The sequence below is a fragment of the Alosa pseudoharengus genome, unplaced genomic scaffold, assembly GCF_046254945.1.
Source record: "Alosa pseudoharengus isolate Yale_2024_CS ecotype anadromous, Long Island Sound unplaced genomic scaffold, YU_APseudo_1.1 YU_APseudo_1.1_scf_19, whole genome shotgun sequence".
Classification (NCBI taxonomy): Eukaryota; Metazoa; Chordata; class Actinopteri; order Clupeiformes; family Clupeidae; genus Alosa; species Alosa pseudoharengus.
The window spans coordinates 34,249,451-34,266,142 of NW_027468657.1; the positions used below are offsets into that span (position 1 = coordinate 34,249,451).

The 16,692-nt window shown below is 42.8% G+C and overlaps 1 protein-coding gene across 1 annotated transcript; it reads right to left on the minus strand.

Moving 5' to 3' along the window:
• Positions 1-1,645: 1,645 nt before the first annotated feature.
• Positions 1,646-15,787, minus strand: shtn3 (shootin 3). The gene is made up of 17 exons (XM_076292801.1): positions 15,704-15,787; positions 14,427-14,487; positions 9,677-9,771; positions 9,386-9,548; positions 8,796-8,893; positions 8,209-8,290; positions 7,587-7,681; positions 7,279-7,425; positions 5,791-5,944; positions 5,238-5,412; positions 4,913-4,983; positions 4,659-4,762; positions 4,312-4,326; positions 3,730-3,792; positions 3,480-3,600; positions 2,597-2,876; positions 1,646-1,805 (listed from the first exon to the last, which is right to left on the minus strand). The coding sequence occupies exons 1-17, from the start codon at positions 15,785-15,787 to the stop codon at positions 1,646-1,648; spliced, it is 1,968 nt and encodes a 655-aa protein (XP_076148916.1).
• Positions 15,788-16,692: the final 905 nt, after the last annotated feature.

A 16,692-nucleotide genomic window follows, 5' to 3' on the forward strand; every position in this document is an offset into this window, starting at 1 on the left:
TGGAGTCATAAATTGTACCATTTTAGTTGCCATGTGCCGTTGTGGTTACAGTAGCTTGGTTTGTGGGGTGGTATCACATGCCTTTACTTTTATTAATGTTTGATACAACAATATTGAATAAAAAAAACAACTGGCTAGTTATTGGTAATAACTTTATTGTAATGTAATTAAAAAGGGGCAGTGAATGAGAAAATGGATGGAGACATCTTGGAGGCCAGACACAGCAAAATAAAAAAACTGACACATTTCATGTTTAAATACTTGTACAAAAGCAAATACCTAAATCAAGTGGTATGAAGAATATGTTTGGTAAGGCAAGAAAACATTCCGGAAGTGTTCTGAATTAATCTAGGGTTTACAGGTGTGTGTACAGGTGTTCTTCCTTAAGTAGTCTACAATGAGCAAGAGCAGGTAGGCGTTAGGACTAGCTGATGGATTCTGTTGGTATATGAACTAAAACTGCTGATTCACTTGAGGCGAGGAATTGCAAAGTTTGTAACAAATATCTCATTGTTCTAACTGCAAGGTTTTGTTTACTTATCATTTTCAAAACCACTTGGACATTTCCTATTATGACCATGAGGGATGCATGAAGGTGGCATGATTCTGCACAATTACACTACTTAATGCTATTGCAGAGGATATTGCGTGAACTATTTGGATAGCATAGCCCAGGGATTTGGCGTTATAGGACACACTGCTCCCATCATAGCAGTTAACACTCCATGTGCAAAGCATCCTCAGCAGTGCAAAGTCTCTTTGGGGAACAGTGGTGGAAGACATTACAAGCTGGATTACCTGTCCTTGAAGCCGCTCAACACTAACACTCCATACAATTTCAGATAAGATTAAGAGGCAAGAGTGTCGTATGGGAGGTAGACAGAGTATGTCAGCACCTTTCTGCTTCAAGGCTGTCTTTACAAATCAGAGCAGCTGCATGGCTTTCACTTGCATCTCCAGAGAGCTGTACACCACAATGGGAACCCACACAAGTGTGGATCGAATCCAGATAGGAAAAAAAGTGCCTTCATAGTTCCTGAACGACAATTGATCCAATTACTGTTTTGTAAACATTGCTCGCTACTGTTGGACTGCTGCACTGGTAAGCCCAGAGCCTGTGAAACCCCCTATCTCATTACAAAGCCTCAGTGGGAAAACCACACAAAAATGTGACTCAACTCTGCTGCCAATAAAATAGCAAAAGGATGGCCATATGGATTCTCCTGGAAACCAATTGCTTAGATGTCAAAGAGTATATCAGAGCCAGTGTACATTTCTGACTGAAATTAGATTAGATGCATAATTAGATTCAGCATTTATAATAACCACATTGCTCCATCCAGGTTGATTTACAAAAGTCTTCACCTTCAAAGGATAACAGCTGCTTAACAAAGCCACTACTGAAGTACACTCTCACTTCCTCATTCCAGCTGGCCAATTGGTGGTTATTGTTGTGATGACCATCTGCAGTGTATGCCTTTAGAAGACAACTCACACCAGCAGTCAGTTTTTGCATAAAATGTACATTTAAATAACTAAAGCTTTTCAAACTGTGTATCAGAAACTCAAAAACAAACCAGAGAATACAAAGTCAAACGGGAGAGTGTGCAATGAGGGCAGCATGGCGGTGTCCTGCCTGCTGACACTAGCACTCAGCGTCGGCGGAGGCCGCGGCACTTCCGTTGGCTTCACCGAGGTGGTCGGGTGTGGGGGAGGCCAGCGTGGCGTGCGTGTCCTCTCCCGGGACAGGGGGGCTGATCCCATTGGACTGCACACTCTCGGTCTGCTTCTCACATCTCCCAGCACTGGAAGACACCACAGCGGGTCAGGGGACTCACACTGGACCATTTGCTGCTTAAAGGAAAATTCCGGTATTTAGCACTTTGAGTCCCTTTTCTGGTTTGTTTTGGATGAACTAGAGTGGTGGACACCGACATTTTGGCGATTGGTCCTGTCTCGACTTTTCTGACTCGTTTTGAATCGCTGATGTTCCAAAACAAGTAGCGTAGTGAAATACAGTTTCTGTCGTGTTTTATTTGGCATTTTGTAAAATCCCATTGATTTCTGTTGGAAGACTCATTGCACGTTGATATTACTGCGCCACCGTCTATGCTTCAGGTTCAAATATTGAGCGGAAGTTTATACGCGGTTGTGAGGTGTCTGAAAAAATAGTTCCACAATAGCAAATAAGACGGCTGGAAATCATACACTGCGCCGATATATATTTTATTTTAATGATCAACGAACACCACTAACCACTCGGTGAGTTCCACAGTTTTGAAAACGAACATTAAGGGTTGTTTTAGGACATGTTTGAGCATGCCTGTTGGCAGCCACTCTGAGTAATCAAAGGCGATTCAAAACGAGTCAGAAAAGTCGAGACTGGACCAATCATCAAAATTTCGGTGTCCACCACTCTAGTTTATCCAAAACAAACCAGAAAAGGGACTCAAAGTGCTAAATACCGGAATTTTCCTTTAATTACAGTGCGTTCATACCCTGCATGCGACCACAGGTCAAGCTCATGTCACTTTTGTGATGATCAGGTGTTTGTGGAACAGTCTTGATCTGTTTGAGGATAAATAGCAGAGCTTACCGTACACAGTTGGCATTGTAGCCTGTGTTTGAGGGCCCTTTCTCAGACATGGATCGGCGGACTCCCCCTGCCTGTTTGGCTCCTTTGGGCTCGGTGCCGGTGTCCGAGCTGCGTCTGGCCACAGCCTGGCCATGGCCTGGGTCAGGGCCCGCGGCCGACTCGCCTGGCTCCCCGGGCTGAGGGCTGCTGCCCGCTGCCTCTGCCTCTGGGCCTGTGTCGGAGCTGTGTCCTCCATTCATGCAGTTGGATGAGGACACTTTGTCCAGTCCATCTCTTTCATCTGCAAGAGAAGACACTATAACACTTCTTTTCTGAAGAGAATACTCTAAGAAGTCACTTTCCAAAAATGATTTACAGGGTACAATGGGAGGGTGTGATTGTTTTGCCAGAGCATCATTTCTCTTCATTTTGCCATTTTCTTTGTGTTGTTGATGTCCTCTCTACGTGCCTATTTCACACTTCTATTCAGCTGTAACTGTGGGAAATGTGTTCATTAAAAGAGAGAATACATGGAACCTTTCTATAATAAGAGCTTTGTGTAAGCTTTATCACACTACTGGGGCAAAGTTACATAAGGACTGCGCTTATGTCGCCCCCTACTGGATGCTATAGTGGCACTGTGAAAACAAGAACTTCCAACTGCAAGTGCATGCAGCAAAAACATGCATCCCTGGAATGATTTACACAAATAGAATTCTCTATATTTCATCTGCATCTCACGACCACAGGTTGTCACTGCAGGAATCCATGAGTTCTACCAACACTGCACAGGAACTAAAAATACACAAAAATATGCACACAACATGATTGGACTGGATGCTATTTTCATATGTGTGTGTGTTGATACTGGAACACATGAGTGTGGATAGTAGCTGTGCTGTACCTGCAGGGTCACAGGCCTGCTTGCGTCTCCTCCGCAGTATCACCTCCAGCTCGCTGTCTTTCTTAGCGCTGACCTGCACGGGCTCTTGGAACCCTCGACTGGGGCTCTTCTTCACCGTCTCCTAACACACAGGGGTGGGGCACATCTCAATGACTTCATCACATTTAAAAGAGTTGGAGAGTGTGTGGATTGGGGTGTATCAGTAACTCATGTGTATACTGAAGCTGAGAGAAGCATTCCTATCAGGTACCAGTATTCCTTTCAGCTCCTCCATTGCGCTCTCCTGGGGTTTTTCCTCCACTGCAGGTGCTGGCTGAAATTAAATTATTAAAACATTGTGACAATTGTGACATGCTACAATATGTTGATCCATAATCTGAAACAAAAGTTAGTGTAATGTAGGCTACTTTGGCTTTCATGATCTCTCAGAATCTCTCAGAATTAAACTACCAAACCAAAGGTACTCAAGTCAGAATGTGCAGCTGGTTACATTTTAAAAAGCACCAGGCACAGCGTCATATTATTGATTTGCAGGGGTAACTAGCTAGCAGCCCAGTCAATCACTGCCTGGTTTGATTGACTGGTTTTTGTACCTGGAAATAGAATTTGCCTGGAAGAAAATCCTGACGCCATAAAGAAAGGCAGAAAATGTACTGCTGTACTGCTGTAATCATGACACTACAGCACAACACTACTCGTTCTGTTGTCTTCTGTTCTATATACTCTGTTCTTTTAATGGTCATCATCAACAAGGCATGTTCAAGTCATGATGAAGTTAGCTGCCATTCCATTGAGTTGAGATCACAGCGAATCAATGAATTCATTAAATCACCTTCACTCCAAATCTCTTCAATGATGAAGTCAGTAGAGAGAGGGGGAAACAGAAACATGTTGATTAGATGGACACTGCAACTACATGATCACATGTTGATTAGATGGACACTGCGACTACATGATCACATGTTGATTAGATGGACACTGTAACTAGATGGACACATGTTGATTAGATGGACACTGCAACTAGATGGACACTGCAACTAGATGGACACTGGCAAATGAGTAGCTGAAAAAGCACTTATCTGATGGCAGACAGAATGGACAGAGTGAGCATGGTCTTGTGTGAAGACTGGTAGACTAGACGCTAGCGCTTCAGACGCCGCTCCTGTTTGGGTGCCTCACCTTTGTGTCCGGTCCTTTCACTGGCCTGAGCACCACGCCATGTTTGATCCTCTCCATCATCTCATTCACTGCCTTCACTTTTACATCATCCACACCCGCGTCCGCTACAGGGAGAAACACACACACACACACACATGAATGGAGATCCACAGACAGACAGACTCGGTAACAGCAGGTCCACAGATGAAACATGGCTGATGGTTTGCGCAGCCAAAAAGGCAGGAGCAGACGGCGCACGGCAGAGCCACACTCACCAGGCACCGGCTCGCTCTTCAGGGGGCCCTTCCCACTCTTGGAAGACTTCCTCATGATTGCAATGAGCGAGCTGTCACATAAAGATGGGAAATGGAAATGAACAACGACATAATTCTGACTTCACATGCATTAAGATATGTCCATCTGAAAATGAATCATGATAATTCCTAGTGGGGCAGGAATATGGCGAATAGTGTGGTCTGTGTTAGGGGCAAATAAAAGGATGTGCTAGAATTGTCCAGTGAAACACAACAAGATTAACATGTCCTCTAGAGATGTGAAAATGTTGGTCAGACAGAGTGGCTTTTGCAAGTAGAGCATTACCTGAGGGGGTTGCAGCGAGAGGGAGGAGGAGGAGGAGGAGGAGGAGGTGGGGGAGGAGGAGGTGGAGGGGGCTGAGGAGGAGGAGCGGGGGGAGGAGCTGTCCCAGGAGACGGTGCTGCCGCTGCGGCTGCCTCCACTGGATCCGGCCCTTTCTGCGCCTCCAGCAGCTCCCGCACTGAGGAGGGGAGGAGCAGAGATGTGCCCCCATTAATTACAGTGACAGTGTACCGCCACATCTACTAGTGAGCTTAAAGGCACACAATGTAGCTTTTGTTATCAAAGACAAGATGTGTTTATAGACGTCAGGCAATAAAGAAAATACAGTGTTTACAAAGCCTTTTATTGCATTGCAAAATATATGCATCTATAATTCAAATGACTGGTACTGACAGATAAACTGCACATTCAGAATGTGAATAAAAACATACTTATTATTGACACCAAAGACCACATGTAATCAAAACGTTTACAGTTGCCAGAAGCCTAATGAAATCACAAATATTTAAACTTTTTTGTGTTATTTTGGGTTGCATTACACATCTGTGTGTGTTACCTCGGCTTTCAAGAGTTATTCTCTTCTTCTCTTCCTCCTGTAGTCGGACGTCAGTCTCCTTCTTCTCCTCCTCGAGCAGATCCAGCTGCCTCTGCATCAGGCCTAGTTGCTTGCGGAGGGCACACTCCTCAAACTCCGCCTCGAGAGCCTTCACCTGTGGAAAGGCACGACATGACACTCACAGTCTCTCAAGAGCCACAGCAACAAATCACCCATCTGCATGACGTGAAGGTCTACCTTCAGATCCCACAACACATCTCCTGTGATCAACACGGTTGGAATAATTCACAGGCACGAGAATCGAATGCTTCAGTGGAGAGTGCCACTGCTCTTCTGACCTGTGTACATTGTTAGTAGTAAACAGCAATCCCCCAGTAAACGGTATTGATTGACATCCTGTGAATTTGGCATCCAGCTGCACTCCCCTGTGTTAAGGGCGAATGCATCAGGCTCTTTCTGCACTGTCTGCTGGATGGGTGTGGAGTAGGGATGCGGCTAGCAGAGTTCCAGAAGGCAGGTCCCAGTCAGCACTTTGGCTCTGTGGCAGTGATTGTACAGCACATGGACAAATGTTTGTGCTCACTGGTAAACAGCCGTTTTCAGCAGATGGACTGGCCACAGAGCCCATCTGAGTATTGTCTGACAAGAATATAACAGACTAATTTGATCATAATAGACAATAAAGTGTTATTAGGGGTAAAACATCAAGCAAATGTCAGAGACGTAGAGGATAGTGCACATATACTTCTAGTTTTGTTCGTGTGAAACTATTGTGAAATCTTAAAAACGAAATAGTCATACTCCCTCATCTCTAAGTGAGAAAGTACTATTACAATATTACACTAATTATAACATCAGAATTTATAAATAACAAACTGCAATTAGCATATTTGTTGATGATGCAAAATTCAGAATGTGCAACAAAAAGTCTGCTTTAGGACAGTATATGGTTTAAAAAAAAATGTGGGTAGTTTAGGCCTGTTTTGTCATCTGTAACAAGTTAAGTCCCCCTCATAACTTAACAATGACAAAGTCCATTTTTATCAATGAATCTCTTCTCTGTCATGACAGCTGGCAAACTTCAAAGGAGTCTGTTTGATGTAGTGGTGCTGTAGTTGCTATGGCTGCTTTGAGAACTGCCTCCCACATCCTCCTCCATCGTCTTCTCATATCCTGGTGCATCATCTCTTGAGAGACGTCATCGGAGTGCTGACTCTGCAGATTTAGCACAGCTCTCCAGCAGCACCTGCTGCTAGAAGGGACTCTGGCTTCTCACCAGCATGCCAGTGTCAGTGAGTTCAGAGACCCCGACGTGTGAAATGTTGTAACTGTGATGGATCACAGGTCGTCTGTCAGACAGGCTTGATCAATCTCAAAACGAACAGAAGCGCAGGGCTTAAATGTTTAACTCTGCCCTCTATGCACTGCGGTGAACAAAGTTCCTGGTGAAAAAGAAGAGGGCGCTAAGAGAGGCTGGAGCTTGCGTACCTTTTGCTGGTGCTGTACTCTCTCTTGCTCCAGAGTCTTGGTGAGGCTGGCCACGTCCTCCAGGGCCTTGAGGAGCTGCAGGCTGGGCTCAGACTGCTGCATCAGGATCATGCTCTGGCGGTTCGCCTCCTTCTGCTTCACCAACATCTAGAGACAGGCCATCGAGCCCAAGAGTCACGACACCTCAACCAAAATAGTCCTAGTCTGATTTAGTGCTCTTACTTTAGCATCTGCAGATTGTGAAGGCTACAGATAACTAAATTAGGGTAATTTCATATGGCTGTGGTCAGATTTTGGTCAGATTTTACCTCGTGTGCATAGGTCTCAGCTTTCTGTCGAAGACTCTCCTCCAGATCCAGTTGCTCCTTCAGGCCCTCATACTCATGAGCTGCCATCATGGACACTGTACAGAATCACACACACACACACACACACACACACACACACACACACACACACACACACACACACACACACACACACACACACACACACACACACAGTTTCATGATGCATGCCACTGTTCAAGTGTGCACTGAGCAAGCTATATCTTGGTTTAATAATCTTCACATAACTATAACTCAAGCCAATAAAATATGTTTACAGTAAAACATTTTACAGTGGTCAATGTGTGGATGTGGATTGGGATGGGGGAAGGGGGCTGGGAGTGAGTGATGTGAGTGTTTCTACAGGATGGAATATGGACATTTCCTGCAGCTAATTTGATTAGGGGCATGCCTAAGTGCTCTGGGGATCTGTGGGTTGAAAGGACAGATGTGTCCATCCCTAGCACAGAAGTTCCCAGATGTACACAAATCCATTTCCTCCTTTACTGTTGTGGCTACCCTGCCTTGGAAGAATGTTAGTGACATGATACCATGTTTTCAGAAGTCCATACTTCATTCAAAAGACTGAAGTGCATTTGCTTACCTCTGTTAAACCTCTTAATGGTCTTGTTTTGCTGTTCAATTGTTTTGTACAGTTCCTTCATCTCTGCTTGTTCCTTTTCAGTCTATTAAATGATAAGGTCAATTCCATGTTACACAGTATGACATATAATACATGGACATCCTCCAGCAAATTAAACTTCAGTTACAATAAGCATGTCATGTGATATGAGATGTACTGTGTGTATATACATACAGGGGTCACTGTAGTCAGAACTGCAAACTGTACTCTTTGTGTATACAGTTGATAAATAAACACAACCTATGATACCACTGTCCAACTTGAAATCAATAGTGTTTGACGGAGGACATTGCTCTGCAGTCCTGGGTATCTATCTGCGGTAGTAGCGGTCAGCAGTCAAGGCCACCCTCAGACTCATCATCCAATTGTGTTGAGACCTTGGTGAACTAATGCTGTAATGATTTAACGATCTGATGCTGCCATTTTGACTATAACGAGTCCACAGTTTTTGATTAGTCAGTATTTCGATTAGTCGGGTAAAGACTGCATGTTTAATCAGTGTGCTCCAGTCAGTCTTGTTTGTTTTGCTAGCTGTGACGGCCGGTCACCTGTGTGGTGAGTTCCTCGATCTGCTTGTGGTGCTCCTGGAGCTGACAGGCCAGCTGTTTCTTCTCCTCCAGAAGGCTGCTCACGGTCACCTGGAGATCTGAAGCAGGACGGGACGGTCACTGAGCTAACCTTACCACTGTTGGTCTCATGAAATATAATGCAACATAATCTCTGAATAAGGCACATGAACAAAAACAACATCAATATTTGAGGAATGATATTAACTGACCACAGACACCATAAACTGTTTAAAACTGTTTTAAAATATCAAATATCACTAATCTGGCCATTGTATAAAGAGGATCATCTTAAATAGCAATGCATCATATGAGTCCATCAACAGTGTCAAACAGATTGTAGGGATCACTTAAATGAAAAGATAAAAATGGGCATGAGAACATGTAATCCTTCAAATGGAGATTTACTACCAAATCACTACAATGGCTGATAAACGTTTGTCCATAAAGAAAAAAACAACTAAGATGGCTCCTTCAGAAACTCAATCCATTATTTGTTTATGTGTGCACTCCACTATTAACATTGTGACTGACCGACAACACTGAAGTGTAAATGGCCTGTATGTGCTGACCTTTGACCTGCTGTTGATACTGGGTGTAGGGGTCAGGGCTCGGGTCCTGAGGGTCGGATTCCTCCTCCAGGGAGATGCAGTCAGAGATACTGGGCAGCAGTTCATCCAGACAGGGCCGCGACGACAGACTCAGGTACTTCAGCTTCCTGTTCTCACAGTTCAGCTACACATACACAAAGCATAAAGTGCTGGATCAACTGCAGTGGTCCAAATGAGCATTCTTACAGGATCTCTTTTAACATTGCTACACAAGAGAAGTGAAATATATATACGCAGTCCAGGAAATATTACCTTTGTAGCGAGGGCTTCTGCATTCTCTCTGCAAGATTTTTCTATCTCCAGTTGAGTCTGCAAAACGCTCACCTCCTCAATCACCATCTGGGAAACTAGGGCAAACACAGGGCTTTAATAAACAACCAGAATCAAATAATAGACCGAACAAACAAATATGCACTGCTATAGAGCAAGACAAACTCAAACTATCATGAGAAAACTTCTCAAATATATCACTGGAAAATGCCACCTTGCTTATACAACGTCATCCAAGGTAAAGTGTGACAAAAATGGATCATATAGATTTAGCTTTGAACACAGTTTAGTTCAGGGGTCAGGAAAGCTTGCTTTGAAATGTTTTTAAAACACAGAGGCATCATATGGACACATGGGTGTAATCTTAAATGCTTTATCATCACTTGAATTATTCAGCCTTCTGATTTAAATAATTTGAGGTAAAACACTGTATGTCATTAAAGACATAGAAACTGAATTCCTTGATCAAATAAACACAATGCAGCTAATCCTTTGTCTAACGTAACACTGCAGATCCATCATTATCTCAGTATCACAATTATCAGAGACAAGATAGATAGATAGATAGATAGATACTTTATTGATCCTCAAGGGGAAATTCAAGATGCAACTGAGCCATAGCACTGTGTCCATTCACACAACACACATATGCAGTGGGATCAGACTGCTCAGAGGCTACTCACCATGTCAAGAACTAAAGAGGCTGTGAACCCTGCTGCCTGCTGACTACAGTAGTGGACACAGTTTTCACCAGTCTACGCAGAAGTGTTATTATATGTAATAAGTGATACATTTCTGTGAAAACAACAGAACTAAACAATCAAATCTGATGTAAACTGACTTTTATTCAAAATTGGATTGATCATTTTGATTAAAATGACAATATGTGCTTTCATTTTATGCAGCACACATACTGACACTCATACTGCTGGTAACTCAAGCTTCCAAAGCTGCCCCTCTGTGGGGTATCTGGTGTCACCCTCATGTCAGGCTTGAAGTGTTAAGTCAGCAGCAGACCTCTTTTACTCTCCAGACATTCTGCCCCCCACCACTGCAGTGCACTCATCTTTAACCTCAACCCAGTGCCATCCAACCACACAGCCCTCCCTACACACAAGCTCATCCCACATCCTTCACGTGACACTGAGCCATATCACTCCAGCCTTTAACTGTAAACATAAAGTGCATCAGCAATACAGTAAATAATGTTATTTCCTTTGAAAAGTCAGGGGCACCCTGCCAGATGCATGTCTTGTGAGGGTGTAGCTGCTCTGGCAGTAAATGAGTCATTTGTGAATGAGATTCTAGCAGCCAGGGAGGAGTGCCAGCGTCTGCACTGTGCTTTCCCGTACAAAGCAGCTGGTGAATTATTCATGGGTGCTGCCTTGCTCTGCTAGTAGCTAGTCTGGAATTGGGAATTAGGCACGTAGCACGCTGACATGATCACTATTTCCCCCAAACACTTTCAAATCTCTTCGGGCTTGTTGTTTCCCTTTCATGTGGCACACCCATGAGAGTGCACCCTGCAGCACAGAACATATCTTCACAGCACTGGCACTGGGTGATTTGAAGAATAGAATAATATAGTAATAAAGGTTGTTTTTTTTTAAACTGAGAAATTACAGTATAATTACAATATAAATATTAATTTATTTTTTCTAATTTTCTAACATTAATAATCAATTTATATATTGCCTATTCACAGCTTGATTTTGGAAAGTCAGATATTAAAGACTACATCTGGAGCAAAATTTCATGTCAACTTTCTGTCCTGCAAGGAATTACAACCTCATGAACTACAACCTTTTTTTAATAAATTACATTTTTTATCAACTAACATCACTGAAGGGCTAGAAACTATATTGTGTATGCTGTGCCGGATGCATGGTCATTTCTTCAGCAGTAACCTACAACAGGGTAGCATCCCCTGAAAAGATGATCAACACAACCCTGTTCTCTCCCTGTAATCCATCATTTGCCTCTTGTTGTACAAAGGACAAAGACCATATTCTTCCTATGCAGCAACATCATCTGGCTGTTTTTCATAAGACAGTCATTCATGAGAAAGACAATACAGCTACACCCCTATGGCTATATCTCTCACCTGGGTACAATGTTGTGCTGAGGGCAAACATCTGTGCTCCAAATAAACATGTGCCAGTTCTAGCCTTTTGTTCTCAGAAGTGATCTACTGGTAGCAATTTCAAATCACACTCCTTTCACTGGCCCATCAAACCTTTGTGCCCACTCAGCGGGTCTGATGAATGACTGCTCCGTTTAACAAAGCATGGTGGATCATTCACAATTTCCCCGTCTGTGACTCAAGAGTGGCCTGCACTAAACATGTGGGTCATTTACATACAGCCGCAGCCGCAGCCGCAGCCGCAGAGCAGAGCAGAGCAGGGGCCTCAGCAGTGTGGCACGGGGAGCGCTGTGGATCTGTCCTAGTGGAGCACCCCTGACTCATTGGCTCTGTTCATTCCCCTCGCTCATGACAGACTGCTAACGCATTGCTCTGGGGCCGTCTTGTGTGGATATTCTAGGTCAGTAGCTACTCTGTGCTTAATGCTGCATAAGGAAAATATGGCCTCAGAAAACCTGCAGCAGAGGCACAGAAACACATAAAGGCCACTGTGAAAATGAGAAAGCATTCCATTCGCCATATGTGTACAGTTTTTGTACAAATTACGATTGCTTTTAAAAAATATAAATAATGTGTGCATAAGCATATAGCTATAATAAAGATGTATAAAAGACAAACATGCTACATCATACTGAAGATATATAAATTGATATTAGATAGATTTGGCTCTCATTATAGCATAGCTTTGGCAATCATTATTTCACAGTGGCACACAGATTATTGATGCGTGTCTGTTAATTAACTAGCACAGATTCAGCACTATTATGTGCACTGGAGCCTCTCTCAGAGCCATGAGGTGGGAAACAGCTGCTGTACCAGACACACACGGTGCCTCCCAGATACTCAACGGCACTTTCCCCAAAGCAGCCAATCATCAAATAGCATTCCAACCAATCAGGAGCTACCAGCACTAGGGCATTGTCCTGCAAGTCAGCAAGTAGGCCAATAAACACTCACATTTGCAGCGTCATGTTAGACACTGCACAGAAAAATGTGAAAACTGTCATTCTAATTCAGTTATCTAAATATATTTTTAAATCAATTCCTTAGAAATGCATGCAGTGCAATTGCTGATGATGTTTAATCATCAAATGTTAGCATGAAATATGCTTTCTGTCATCACTAAATTGAATGTGAGGCAGAAAGACATTGTCTGATAGCTTGGGAACAGTATGCTCATGAAATATACAGCAGCAGGTAAAGGCCCATGCATGAACTCCAATAGAGGGCTGCAATGTGGGCAGAGGCATCCACTCATTTTCTACTGATTAATGATTTATAACAGGAGTGAATAATTCAGTGAAATAACATGACAGGGATGAGTATAGAATTAGTTGTGGTCTACATTTCCTCCCTGGGGGGTGGGACAGTATTTTGGATGACTCCAGTGGACATTAAAAAAGCCCCTCAGTGTTCGGTTCAGAGGGAGGTCCTCTGAACACCTGTTTTTTGGACAATGGTCATACACGATGCTATACACTATTATAGTTGTAACATGAGGTAGCCTACTGTTTCTTCAGGCATCATGGCACAGTCTTGCCTGACACCATCATATTTAACTTACAAGACCTGAAAAGATAATACTAAGTAACGGGGAGCATCAGCATTCATAGGGCTACAAGAGCAACGTACGCTGTTACTTTCAAACGCCTTTCAAAACCTTTTTTCAATTACCTTCATTGTCTAGCATCACGTCAAGAGTATATTTGCAACGAGAGCTATGAAGCAAACAAGTAAACATCTGCTGCAAGAATTCAAGCAAGTAACTTTAGCACAAAACAATTTGTGCTAAAAATAAACAAAAGTATGAACAATTATGTTCCAAAACAAAAACAGTGAAGCATCTCTCTAAACCGTGTGATATAAGTCAATGTAGGACTGTTTGTACTGCTGTTATCCTCACAAATCCTCAGACTGTTATCCTAAGCCACTGGACAAAGCCCATTAAAAGAAACATTATTAAATCGGAAAAGGTTCTAAACTACACTGAGACTTAAAAAAAACATGCATGCAAGTAGAGAAGTATTGTGCTAGAACATAAAGAAATTTGTAAATGTATTTTTGAAGAGGCCACCTGAACGCGTCTTCTTACCTAAGAGCAGTCTTCAGACAGACTTCCAGCAGCCAGCGTGTTTGCAGATCAATTGTTAATGGTGACTGTATTTCATTACATGTCACCAGGTACGTAAGGTCACCAAAACACAAATGCATTACATGGGCTGGGTTTGAGTAGTCATGGAAACTGGGATAACCCCTTGAATGTGGGTGTGGATGGCCATTCAGAAATCAGCTTCCAGACATTGTCATTATAGGATGGGTGTGGGAGGAGGTGTCACAAGGTAAGAGAGGGCAAGTGTTGGGCTGAGGTAACAAGATGTCTAATGAAATCGACTCCCTCTCTATTTCCGCTAGTGAATAAAGGAGTGATGGCAACAATATCCCTTTTTAATGTCTTACTATTCTGAGAAAGAAAGTGCTGTAGAAAACCATTGAATTTGACACACTACACAAACACTTTAAAACGATGTTGTTGACAGAAGATATACCTGGAATACAGTGCATCTCAGTGCATAAGTGTGTTAAACTCACCTCGCTTGATGTGTTTCAACTGTCTTTCTGCTTCATCTCTTTCTTCTGTCAATCGTGTGCACTTAAGAGGAAACAGAAGAAATCCATCCTGTTAGGTTTCAACCCAACTGTATGCACATTCTGATTTAAAATTCTAAATGATCCTACCAAAGAGTAAAGTAAGCCTACAATAGCCTACGAGTAAAATGCTTGGGTGACAACGTGTTTACAAAATAAATGCAGGAGCCTTTATGAAAGTATATGTTCTGTGTATAATAATTATATGATTTGAACTGAGCAGATACAGCATATAGTCTACTCCTTTGAAATGGTTTGATGAGGTAGATGTTTCCACGTGGTTGGCTCTTAACCATAATTAGGAGTAAAGGCAAAGCTACCTATTCTGAAGGCATGTCCTGACTTTGGAAAATATTTCCCTGAACCTCCTGTTTGTTAGGACTTCATTAAAGCAAGAAACGTTCCTGTCCATTCAGATTCTTGTCAGGTAAGTGGTATCCTGGCAGCGGATACAAGTTGGGCTCTACCTTGTCCTTGGTGCATGTAAGGCATCATTATGAGCAGACTCCACTTTCTGATTTGACCACCTTGATCCTGTAAACCCAGCTGCCTTGAACAGCTATAGGGAAACATGCCATTTGAGTAGGATGCACATGGCCAAGCTCTGCTCCACTATTACCCAGCCAAAAACAAATTAATCTTTTTAATCTAGACCCCCACCCTGAGCTACTTCAATCCTCTTGCACATTCATTTCAAAGATGAGCAAACACTTTCCCACCCAATCATTTCATACAATAAAGGGAAAGTGCATTTCTAGAAATTTGGGTTTCACAAATAGCATCACAATAATTTACATTTTGAGGGATCCATTCCTACTAGCCTAGTAGTATAGTCTAGTTTTGTGCCTGGTGTAGCCTAGGCTATAGGCTACTAATGAACTGATCAAAGAATGACACGTCATTTAAAAGGATAAAACATGATCAGAAAATGTCAATAAAATAACTTATCCATATCAATGGCAAATTTATGGGAGGGGTCTTCCTAGTTTTTACTAAATGGAAAATCTCGAGAAGCAATAGGATCTGCCTGGTGTCAAAGAAGATAGGAGTGTCAAGTCAAGCCAAGGAAAATCACAATGCCGGCTTCTTCGCCCATGCCTCAAAAACGATAGCCGCTAGAACCTTGACCATACGACACTAAATCCACGTGAAACAGATAACAAAATAGGCATGGCATGATCACCAGCAGAGAGACACCATTTAACAAAAGAATCACTCACCTCCGTTTTCACTTTCTGAACCACCACCTCGCCGTCTCCACAGCCCTCCATCTCTGCCACCGACGAAGATGAACAAGGAAGCATCACCCAACCAAACGCACAATAGCTAGGGTCCGTTATAAAAACGGAGCATGTGGTGAATGAGTGTATCCTGCGTATTTTTTAAACAATAAATATTATTGTTTAATATTAATACTTAATTTACATATTATTTATGCATTCTTTCTATTTCTGTCAAATGAAGCTACCGGCCCGAGCACATACGTCTTGCATCCAAGAACCTAGGTTGACAGCGCAAACCCTGATCAGACGGAGCTACCCACCCCTCCTCCTATCCCCATCCTACTGCACACACGCAAAAGCTAGTGGAAGGCTACTGGCTGAGTTGCGTCCCAATTCTGAGCTGTAGCCAAAACGCTGATGAATGCGCAAACCCCGCCCATTTTCGCAGATTTGGGGGATTAAGTCATCCATCATCTGCCCCTTCGGACCATTGCAGAGCATGTAAGTAGACAAATATACTTCAAGTTATACAAATAGGTCCAAATAACATTGCACCTAAATACAAAAAAACATCAAGTTTATTTTAAATGTGCCTGCTTTAAGTAGACATAGGCTGTTTCATGTAGGCCTATGTGAGAGAACTATTGAACAACTGAGCAACATTTCAGAAATATTACTTTTTCAGCAAGTTGTGCTACCAATGAGAAGCTGAAACAAGCTAAGGGATGGTGGTAGCAGGTGATACGCCGGGTTTAAGTGGGATGTGAGAAAAAGCCGATAGAACAGACAGCTGCTTTCAAATGTATTGTCAGAGCAGGCTTATGGCAAACTATTAGAGCCCTGGTCCCAACTGTCCCTGAGTCACATGCAGCGTCCAAGTGGAATTGGGAACAAATGTCCCACAGTATCACTCCTAGAGAGAAATCAGATCATTATTTCAAAGTGACATTGCTTTACCCCGCAATGAGTGTGTCCCTTCCCATACC